This window comes from Nymphaea colorata, chromosome 4 (assembly GCF_008831285.2).
Source record: "Nymphaea colorata isolate Beijing-Zhang1983 chromosome 4, ASM883128v2, whole genome shotgun sequence".
In the NCBI taxonomy this organism is placed as follows: Eukaryota; Viridiplantae; Streptophyta; class Magnoliopsida; order Nymphaeales; family Nymphaeaceae; genus Nymphaea; species Nymphaea colorata.
Window position 1 is genome coordinate 7,678,140 of NC_045141.1, and position 11,503 is coordinate 7,689,642.

The following is an 11,503-nucleotide window of genomic DNA, read 5'->3' on the forward strand; positions in this document are numbered from 1 at the left end:
AGCATCTTAGTGCTACAGAGTCTTTTCTTTAGTTGCAAAAGGATAATATGCTTTTTGAGATTTTGTTGCTAACATGTTTAACCAGCCTCCTTTGAAAGCCTAATCCATCAAGAATAGTCCCATTTGATGGTGCAAAAGGAAATTTCGAAGGAAGCCTTGGAAGGTTATATGGCATATTACTTTTACATGATTATCTGGTATGTTTGGTGCTTAAGAAATGAAGAAAAACACTCAATTGCCTTTCAATATGACAATTTTTGCTCCAAGCTATGGAACTATTGCCAAAACAATATTTGAAGATTAGTTGGGATCTGGCATCTTAAAAATGGTTGGAAGTTTGTTTACGATGTGGCATTATCTCAAAGGATTGGGATTATAGTTTTGGCTAAAAGTTTGTTTACGGCGTAGCATTATCTCAAAGGATCCACTACAGTATTAAAATGGCCTCGTGGAATGGGGAAGGCCTCAATTGAGTTGGAGGGCTGATTAGGTCTGTCAATGGTGATTTTCTTTATGGAATTTGTTGTTGGTCTAGAAATGGCAGAATTCCTTGGTGCTAGATAGATGTTTAAGTAGGCTATCGGACTACGTTGATCATCTTGTAGTTCAATTAAACAAAAAAATGTTGGAAAGATCATCTCAAGAAGATTATTCAAGGTTCTGTGGAAGGTGCCAGTAACTTGTCACATGTCCAACTTCTTAGGCATAGGATCATTTTGAAGAGAGCTGATCCTTTAGTGGATGCCTGAAGCATGTTGCTGCTATGTTCTAGTGAAATGAGATTCAAGGAATATGAGAGGAGATGGTCTATCTAGAACCCCACTCATTTTGGTAAATCTGTCATCTTGTTGAACATTTTGATTCTTTTCCTGTATATAATCCATTTTGTTGCTAATAATGTAGAGGGTCTTGACCTCTCTAGGTTTTCACTAGAACAATCCCAGTTCTCTCTTGCCAATGTCCTCAATAAAAAGTAAATACCTAATTAAACAAGGAAATTTGAATTAAATTAATTATGACTTCTTTTGTAATAAATCTTCAAGATTTTGTTTTTGGAAAATTTCATTATACACCATGCATCAAAGTTTTAAAACATAACTGATTTATGTCAAATTAAGTAGATTTACTAGGGAAAAGTCAACTTATTGCATGCAAACACAAAACACTTCTTCGTTCAATGTACAAATGAACCTAATGTGCTACACAAAATGTGAAGCCTATTAACAGCAACAAATTAAAAGAAGAGCTTAAATGTAATTATTATATGAAAGATAAAACTAGAAACCAAACCATCTAGAATACAGTCCAAATCAGGAGTTTTCAATGGTGATCTATGCATGTAGCTCTTCCTCTAAAGAACTCCTTCTTTGTCCACATATGCCTATGCTCCCTTTCTCCAATAGTATGATGCCCTACGCCACAGCTCCAAAGCACGACAAAAGCTAAAACTACAACAAGAAAAACAGAAAAATAAAATTACTAGTCTAATTCAAATCTAACTAAGAAATCAAGACACCACACTTAAATTTCAAGCTAGTAAAGTAAAGGCTGCATTGAATCGCTTTGGATCTTAGATTTGGGGCACACTTCAGATCATCTGACCAAGGAATCAAAATCTTTAAATGCATGGTTTTAAAACCCATGTTGTTTGACACACTTAGTCGATTCCTCGGATCGCTCTTGCTCTCTCTAAGCTTGAGCACCAAAAGGCGGATGAGGAGGCAGAGGCTCGTCTATTGGTTGATGACACCCACATGAGGTGGAGGCACTCATGGGGATCGAAGAAGAGTAAGTGGCGTTGAGTGTTGACATTAAGTAGGAGGGATGAGAGCTTGGTTCTCTCTTTATGTTTTAAGCATGTAGTGGGCACATCTCCTATTCAATTCTTAGGAGGCTGCTTTTCTGATGGTATTGAGAGATGTTGGTAACTTGGTATTGAATTGAAGAATATTTAGGCTTAAGGATTGAGGTGTTATGTCCCCCTTCTTCCCTTCTCTCTCCCACCCCCTCCGATTTCAAATTATGGAACTCACCGGCCTTATAGATTTGAAATCCTTATGATTAAAATTTTGACAAATGCTTTGCAAAATTGACTTTGGATATGAGGTCTGAGCTAAATATAACCTGAAAGTAAAAACAATACAACAATAACAACAATGAAGGAAATTAGCAACAAGTAAAACAAAAAGATATAGAGCCCACAACTTTATCAACTATGCCTCCATGGGAAACAAACGAACACCTGCACAAGATCTAAATGTTCCTAAATGCTTATAGTTCTGTCAATGTTATGCAAAAAAATTTCCAATACATTATACAATATACTGAAAAATCCCACAAAAGTGGAAAATAAATTGAAAAGCAAAAAGACTCAACTGAAGTGACAAACAAAAGCTGGTTTAGAAATCCTGCCACATGTTTTCAGAAAAAAAGTTTGCTGACCAAAATCCAGCCCAAACATTACTTCTGAATTTTGGCATTTTATCTGTAAAAAAGTAATATGACTCCTGACAAAAATTTTGGGAAAAAAATTCAAGAAAACTCACAAAATGATGCCTCAAATTCCCTATTTTGAATCATGTGGGCTGAACTAAACTAAACATCATGTTATCACACTTGTTTTTTGTCGAAAGTTGTTCCTTTGAATAAGACCATAGTTGTATGAATGTGGTGACATCAAGGCAAAACAAAACCTACTTAATAATATTTTTTTCATAAATATAAAAGATCTACCTGATTACCTATTGATTTACCTGAATTAAACAGCTAAAAGTTTAGCTAATTACTTTATAGAACTACAAATCTGAATAACTAATCAAGCTATTGAAAAAACTAAATAGATTAACATAAAAGAAGCACACAACCTAGAGTATGATATCAAATCAACAAGAACTAAAACAGAAAGAAATTAAGACACAAGAGACCCCACCAAAATCCCTGGTCCAGAAGCAAGACGGTCCTATTTCTAACAAACTATACACTAGATGATAAAAGCAACAAGCACCTTAGATGTCTTCACCACCTTAGTCGACTGAGTCCAAATAATCTATCCTTATCTAATTCAATAACGTTCTTGGCTGATCAGATCAAGCCCGCTCTGGTCTACCACAACAGCAAAATAAAGAGCTTAATGCACCACATCTAATTAATAACTAACATCATGCATTCCAATTATAAAGGTGGCTGACTGAACTATCACTAAAAAGGTTAGATCAAATTTAGATCTGATTCATTAGTTCGGATGCGATCAAGCTATATATATTGATCGCCATATATAGCCAGGCTAACACTAATTAGACAATCACCGCAACAAATAAATCAAATATATTGCATGAGAAATAAATACAGAAAACGTAGACTATCCAGCAAACACACTTAAAGAAATTAATCAATCGATATTGCATTGTTCTATGCTAAAATTGAAATAAACAAGAAAAATGGGTAAAGGGGTTATTTATCCCCGCAATATGCTCCCAATTGGTTTGAGCAGCCTCCCAGCTTCTACATTCCTCCAAAAGATGATAAACTGAAACAAAAAAAAGGAGGGAGAGAGAGAGAATAGGCAAGAAGAGCCGGGTTTTGAAAAGGTGTTCAACCAAGAAAGAGAGAGGGCTTTCAAAAAATAAATCAAGGTGGGAATAGAGGGGGCAAGAGGTGTAAGAGGAGCTTATATAGATTCTGATTCTGGTATATATATATATATATATTGTGGGGTGGTGGACAGAGTTATTAATAGAGACCTCGTTCATGCACAAGCACCAAATATCTTTGTTGGTCAGTATCGCAGCCTGAACACCTTCCTCTGTCTTCAAGCTACTTTGCATGTTATGATCTCTGCAAAACATATATATTTAAAATTATAATTTAATAGAAAACAAAAGTCTGTCTCATCGAAAACACTAAAACGAATTAGGTTTAGTACTTCTTCTTGCCTTAGGCCATATATAAAGGGGATGGCACGATCTATGCAATCTTTGTCCTTCACATGTTGCCAATTGTAGATCTTTGAGAATTTACCTGGATACACAAGCTAACTGATGAATATACGAGGGCTATATGCTCCTAAAATTCAAACTTACGAAAATAGCATACATCAAATTCTTTGATCGACAATGCTACACTGCTATGTGTTGGATAATACTATATGATTAAAAATTAAATATATGTTACTTCATGAACCATTATTAAAACGTAATATTTCTATAAACTATTGCTATATTATAAACTATGTTAATGCTCATGTAACAGCTAATTTTTAGTAGTATATTTTTATTTTTAATCATTTTTGTAACATCTGATGTACAACAGTACAGAATTTAGAGGAGCTGAAAATCCTTCAAGAGCATTAACGACAATTTAAAATATAGCAGCGGCTTATAGTGTTTTTAATAATGATGATGAAATAACATATTTTTAATTTTTAATATTTGACAATATCTTATGAACAATAACATTGAATTTATAGAAGCTGGGTCATCTTCAGCTCCATCCAATCACTGTGAGAGGTTGCACCTGGCATGATCAGTCTGAAGCCCCTATCCCACTTTAGCCATATGATATGTTGCTTCCATTTGTACGACGGTCCTTTGTGGCCGTCGACGCTCCCGATGGAACGGTTTTCTTATCCGCCCTCGATCACTCCGACTAGAACGCCATGGCTCTGTTGCTCTCTCTCTCTCTCTCTTCGTTCTTTCCTAAGCCGGCATTCCAGGCCATAAACAGGACACCTCATGACAGCTCTCGTCTAAGTAGAGGACGAAGTCGAAGAAGTAGAAAAGGAAGAACACATCTTTCGTCCACTCGCTCCATGATGGCATCCACAAATAACCCAAATAGCTGGGTCCCGTTTCACAAACTTCTACCTGCACAGAGAACCCTCATGGAGTCGCTCATCACCACTGTGGATGCCCAATTGGGCCCTCAGTTGAACCCTTGCATGACTCCTTCTGATGTCAGGTTCTTCCAGAACAAGGAGGGCACTTCTCTGGGGTCGGTCAATCTTAGATCAGGAAAAGGAAACTCCAAGGTATACACACTTTCGTCTTCTCCTACCAACTATATCTACTCATTTTTGGCATTTTGGTGCTCATGAAACTTGAGTTCCTATTTTTGGGTTCATGAAAATTTCGCAAGTTCTTTCATGTGCTTTCCTTCTTAAAGGACCCTTCTTTTGGCGGATATGGGTGCTCTAGATTTCAATACCTACTCATTTTTCCTTATTTGCTTAATAGAATATGGTTCATGAATTACCCGTGAATTTTGAGGCTAGCAACTAGCGTTGTAAATTCGTATCGAGCCTATTGGTCTGGGAGGATTTAACATACCTGCAGGGAGAGTGTCAATGTACGTGAGGCTTTCACTCTGTCATGTCATTCAGAAGCTTGAGTGGGACACGAGATGGAGTGTTCCTCATTGTGATCCAAGGATAACTAAAACTCATCTGAGAAGCGGTGCAAAGCTAACTTATGCTCTCATGGACCCTTCAATCGCTACTGTAAGAGAAGGGATCTCAAAGCCAGTATTTTAGATTTAATACCCCGGCTGGTAAAGCATGAATGAGGACTAATGGCATAACTGTATGATCCGTCTGGGAGGATGACTTTAAGGTAAACGATAAAAACAAAGGTGAAACTTACCAACTGCAGTTCCTGAAGTTGGCACATCCAGATAAGATGGGTCTTCCAAATTTTGTTTCCAATTCCTTGATGGCATTTACAGTTCTTTTTCTCAAGCTAAAAGCTCCTTCCCAGTGACATTGAAATGCAGATCTGGAATACCGTGGTGGAAATTTAATAGTGCTCCTCAATAAGATAGTTATTTCCCGAAGGCTGAACCTGTAGATGCTTTTGATGGATTTTCACATTTCCAACTAGGTAGTTTCAAGTGGCGGATTATGTCCATTTATGTCTGAATTAGTTTTGGGAAAGTAACATGGTTCCTAAATTCCCAATGGATCTGTGGCTTTGACCTGTCTGTCTTCTAATCACTTCATACTAATCTGAGCCTAGCAAAGATATATTGCTTTACTGAAGCACCAAAAATAAGTCAGATCCAATGGAAGCGCTATCTCATTTCTTTGTGTATCTTAATTATGGCTGTGTTTTCTGGCATATGATTGTTTCTGCTCAGATTGCATGGTCCAATGCTGGTTATCAAATGAATGTTTGGTTTCTTAATAACTGATTTCCTGTTTGGGTTGGAGAACACATAAACTTAGTCAGAAAAAAGTACTGTTGTGCCTATAAGAATGCAATCTAAGAGAGAAAGGTAGTTTGCAACTGAATGGCACATTTATCCAAGGATAGTACATAGAATGAACTGGTTTGGGACAATTTTTTGTTAAAATGTCCTGAACTGAAGGACAGAAAGTGTAGGACATGAAAGCCCACAATGAATGCAGTTAGTGTGTTTCTGAAAAATATGGATGTCCAAATAATTAATAAATATGCAAGCTGGATGAGCTTCTTCTAGGAGCTTTAAATAATCACTCCTGAATATGTTCAGGCTTTCAGTGGTAATCTTCCATTTTTATTTCTGATGCAGTGTTGTAAGTTGAAAGAATGGAAATTGATGTGCTTTAAATTTAGCAATCTTCTTTCTTTATGTTGCCATTTTCTTTTTTCTGTAAAATCCTAGTTCCGAAAGATATTGACGTGCAACATGTTTTTTTTTCTTTTAATTCCATTTACTTACAAAATCAGAATATGGATTCTGATAGTTGCTGAGATAGAACGACCAAGAGAGAAACTGTTTTTAGGAAGTAATGATGCACACAGGAAGGAATCTTTTGATAAATATCATCTATCTCACAAGTATCCTTTTGGCCAACCTATTTGTTATCTGTAAGAGAAATATGTTCTGCTGCATGGTTGTGGATGATCAAGGTTATTGAGCTTCAGTTGCACTTTGTAAGCTTAACAAATGAAAAGGTTGTCTTTTGCTTAATGTCAATCTTAGAGCATAAAACTGTTGCTTCAACTTCTGGAATAGATTTCACTATTACATTGGTATTTTGATTTTAGTGATATCATGCATCTGCAGTCACATGATTACCTAAAGCATGAGGCTGTTGAGTAACCATCATATGGTACTTTTCTTCTACTGCTAATTTATATGTGATATACGTGCTATCGTACATTTGGTTGTCCACATCCTTAACAATTTCTTTGCTTGAAACCTTTCTGATCTCGTATTAAATTACATGGATATGCTGCTAACAGGTTCGCTACATATTGGCTTCCTGGCTTCATTGCGAGCTCCCTTTTGGTTTGCTTGATATAACAACTCTTATGTGCATGCTTAACACCAATACAGATGCACCACACTTTCTTTTAGAGATAATACAAAATAGTCCAACTTCTGTAGTTCTCCTCGTAGATTTGCTCCCTAGAAGAGACCTTGTTCGGCACCCTGGTTACCTCAAGCAGTTCTATGAAGATACCCAGTTGGATTTACAAAGACAGAAACTGGAAAAACTTCCAGTAGTGCAGCCTTATGTCTCACCATTACTCTCTCTTCGAACAATTTTTTCTCCATCTGCAATATTATTGAAAATAAATTGTGAGTCTCAGTTAATTGATGGTAAAACTTGCTCTATGGAAGAGTTAATTGATCAGCACTTAGGGAATGTTGTGAAAGAGATGATGGGTATTTGGTTGGAGCAGTGTGCCAGCCCTCAAGAAACAATAATGGATGAAAATGAGAGGGATTATGTTCTGGTGCGTGATAACATGATGAGGAACATTGGCATAGATAATGATCTGAGGGCAAACCTACCAAGATTGTTTAATTCAGACATTGCCGACCGAGTCCTGGCAGCTCTAGAGAAGGAAGTTTAGGGTGTGACGAGAAGCAGAGTTGCATCTCATTAGAAAGGTCACTGTATATTTGTATCTTAACAGATTTTGCGAGTCTTGGATGGTGAGATTTAAAGTCTTACGTCACGTGGTTGTTCTAGTGTACAATGTTCATGTAGTTCTCTAAAGTCTCTCTCACCTGTAAATTTCTGTTTCTCAAGAAGGGAAATAGTAAGAATATGATTACTTAAGCTTAGACCATTTAGAGTTTGTTGCACTTTATCTTTGTCTAGAGCCTCCCGCCCACGAATGCTTGCTAGTCCATGATGTCTTGTTCAAATATATCATTCTAGACATTTGAAACTTAAAAACTTTTAGCCAGAAACGTAAAAACTTTTGCTTTTCACGTTTGGGATAGGTTTAACATAGTCACAAATAATGTTAATGAGTTTTAAACGGCGAGGTTTTTATTATGTATAATACGACGAACTTGAAAAAAAAAACAAGAAAAAAACGAACAAAATACAATATTTTTTTAAAAAAAATTTAAAAACTAAAAATATGAAAAAAATAAAATAAGCTAGAAACTAATAACACAAACATCAAAGTAGACTTGTAACAAATAAAACATAAAAAATAAAAAATAAAATTGTTGGCATTAAAAAAAAGTTAAAAAAAGTAAAATGCTTTTTTTTTCGTTTTTAATCTTTTTTTTTTAAGTTTTAAACTACCATTTAATTTATCACATTTTTTCGCGTTTTTTTTTTCTAAGAAAACGGTTTCTGTAATAATCCTTAGTGCATTGCTTGGGTGAGACTAGCTCAAGCCTCCCATCCATCACCTCTATCCAATCTCAAGGGGTATTGATAACAATACAATATGGCTATTTAGATACAAAATTATAGATAGCCATATTGTATTGTTATCAATACCCCTTGAGATTGGATAGAGGTGATGGATGGGAGGCTTGAGCTAGTCTCACCCAAGCAATACACTAAGGATTATATAAACTGGGTTGAACCATGGGTTTTATCATCATTTTCTTCCTATACAACTAATTCTGTTGGAGTTGTAATTGATCCATCAAAATGCCCATAAAAAATTACTTTTCATAAAGGGAACGATTTGTCTTTTCCAAGTTAAGAAATTGAAATGAACTTCTCAACCACAAGTTAACTGAAGAAATTTGAGGAAAGGTATGAGTGAAAAGACAAAAATTTGTGGTTTTGAATTGAAAACTAAAGAAGAAAAATTCATATGTAAGAAACAACTTTTCTATTTTCGTGCAGTGATAATGGAGGCGAATGGCTACCGTCATTTTCCACTTTTACTTTTACTTTTTTTTTCTTCTGTTGAATCAACACCTTCAAACGGCCAGTCTATTTCTCATGCACAAACTATCTAAAGCTGATACATGCTGCTGGATCTCCAGAATTATATCACGGTTGAATTTTGATCATGATGAGGGAAAATGACACACGGTTGAATTTTGATCATGATGAGGGAAAATGACACATTCATAGGTGTTGCGTGAACCCATAAGGGAGAAGAGATATATCACGGTTGAATTTTGATCATGATGAGGGAAAATGACACATTCATAGGTGATTGCGGGCGCCAGCACGCCAGTGCAGCCCAATTGCGTCAAGTTCTCATAAATGGGGGGCGAAACGCCCCCCTTATCTACTATAGACTAATGAGGGGCAGATTTCGCCTCCCTAGTCTTTCGCCCCCCTTATTGTCTCGTATAGACCAATAAGGGGTGGATTTCGCCTCCCAGTGGTCGTTCAAAAAATAAAAATGATAAAAAGAACGTAAAAATCATATTTTAAATGTTTATTTAAAGGGGTAAAAATGGTTTTGTTGCAAACGAAGCATACTGTTTTAAATGACTCTGGGCTCGTTTTAAATCCGGATTGGGTTCAATCGGTCGCCGACGCGTTCTACTGAACTCAAAACATATTTTTGGTGTGAGGATGAGACATAAAACAAAGGGAAGGTTTGTGCATGCGCGCATGGCACTCCAAAGAATCAAATTTTGTCATTTTGATCTCGGTTTTGAAATTTGAGTTTGAAATTCTCAATTTGGTCTAAACTTGGGTTTTGGATTTAATTCAGACCTGAGATTTAAATCTTGTGCCTAAAGTTGAGTTTTGAATTTGATTTTTGTGTTTGGACTCAGACGTCGGTCTGGAGATTCATTTAAATTGAATAGTAATGAATTGGAATTAGGTAAGGATATGGAAGTTAGTTTTGGGTCTAGGGTCGGGCTTAAGGCCCAAGGAGTAAATCCAAATGAAGTAATTGAGATTTGAGTGAAAATGAAGTACACCCTTTTGTAAAAAAAAAAAAAAATGGGTGATAACAAAAATACAAATTCATTACACGCAACCAAATTTTGTTGGATTAGTATTAATGAGTAACCTACTTACAAATTGATTTCTCACAAGCACACTGCTACCATTTGCATAAATAGATATTATATGTGAAGTTTGGAGGTACTAACTATGAGAATTTTTGAAAACCAAAAGAGCCAAAGAGATGTTAGTTGACATCTTGGTTTCAAAAAGCTATGCAAGGACAAATTTGTGAGAGTAGTTTATTGGTAAATTTGCGGGAAACCTAATAAGTAATGGGATGTAACATGGTAGGTTATGGGGCCAGTGGCCTTGTAGATTGAAAAACAAACAACAAACAATTTGCATGTACTTAAACGAAAAAGAAAAGTCTTAAATGATACATATACAAACATAGTATTGTTTTTCACTTCAGAATTTGTTAAGCTTTTTAGATCGTTATAAGATGCGTTAAACGAAAATCATTCTAAAAGTGGTTGTTGAGGTCGTTTGTCTCTATTATGATATACCAATGAAAATGAATGTCAAAAATTCAATGTGAATCAAAATTTATAATATAAATGTACTTAAAAGTGTAACATTTGTTAGTTTATAAAATTCAATTTCCTTATTAGATTTTCATGTTTTTTAATATTATATATAACTTACCTTGTATGGAAATACAAAAGCATATCACAACATGCAAGTGTAAAAGACACTTTCTCTTGAACCATCTGATCAAGATTATAAACCATGACTTCTCATCACATCCGAATCTGATTTTTATATTTATATCTGAATCTAAATCTAAATTTTGACACCGAATTTTGTCAATTTTCAGCATTAGATATAAGATACATATTTGTCTAAAAATACATCCAATCCAAATCAGATCAGATATTTATGTACATCTGAATCCAAATCCAAATACAATCGGATGCCATTTCTTAAATCCGATCCGATTTCTTAATCAGATTTTTCAGATCGATTTAGTCAGATATCCGATGCAAATAAGATATATTGACATCTCCATCCATTCTTCACACCAATACACACACAAAAAGAAAGAGGGATATTATTAAGGAAATTGTGCCTTTGCCAATGAGTCATTGAGCTGGGGGGCCATCGGAAAGTATGCTGCCAAGAGCTTGCCAAATGTAGACCACACAAGAAGAAAGAGAGAGAAAAGAAGAAAGAGAGAGAAAGGGGAAATTCTCCAACAAGAGAAAATGCATCAGAAATATAGTTGATATGAACACATTCAATTCAATGACACGAAGAAAAACATCAGAAATGAGTCTCAACTTTTACTAACGTGAGAGTATTCAAATAATACTCGACTTCCCTGGATGCACAACCAATGTCAGTGAA

General features: G+C 35.6%; 1 protein-coding gene across 1 annotated transcript; it reads left to right on the top strand.

Moving 5' to 3' along the window:
- Positions 1-4,557: 4,557 nt before the first annotated feature.
- Positions 4,558-8,047, top strand: LOC116252082 (red chlorophyll catabolite reductase-like). Its single transcript, XM_031626134.2, has 2 exons — positions 4,558-5,026; positions 7,221-8,047. Exons 1-2 carry the CDS (start codon positions 4,655-4,657, stop codon positions 7,836-7,838), a joined length of 990 nt encoding a protein of 329 aa, XP_031481994.1. The 5' UTR covers positions 4,558-4,654; the 3' UTR covers positions 7,839-8,047.
- Positions 8,048-11,503: the final 3,456 nt, after the last annotated feature.

What these genes read in the sequence shown, in the direction of transcription:
- LOC116252082 (XM_031626134.2), top strand. Translation starts at nt 4,655, where the DNA reads ATGGCTCTGTTGCTCTCTCTCTCTCTCTCTTCGTTCTTTCCTAAGCCG. An exon ending in CAGGAAAAGGAAACTCCAAG is followed by an intron (nt 5,027 to 7,220) that starts GTATACACACTT and finishes TGCTGCTAACAG; the next exon opens with GTTCGCTACATATTGGCTTC.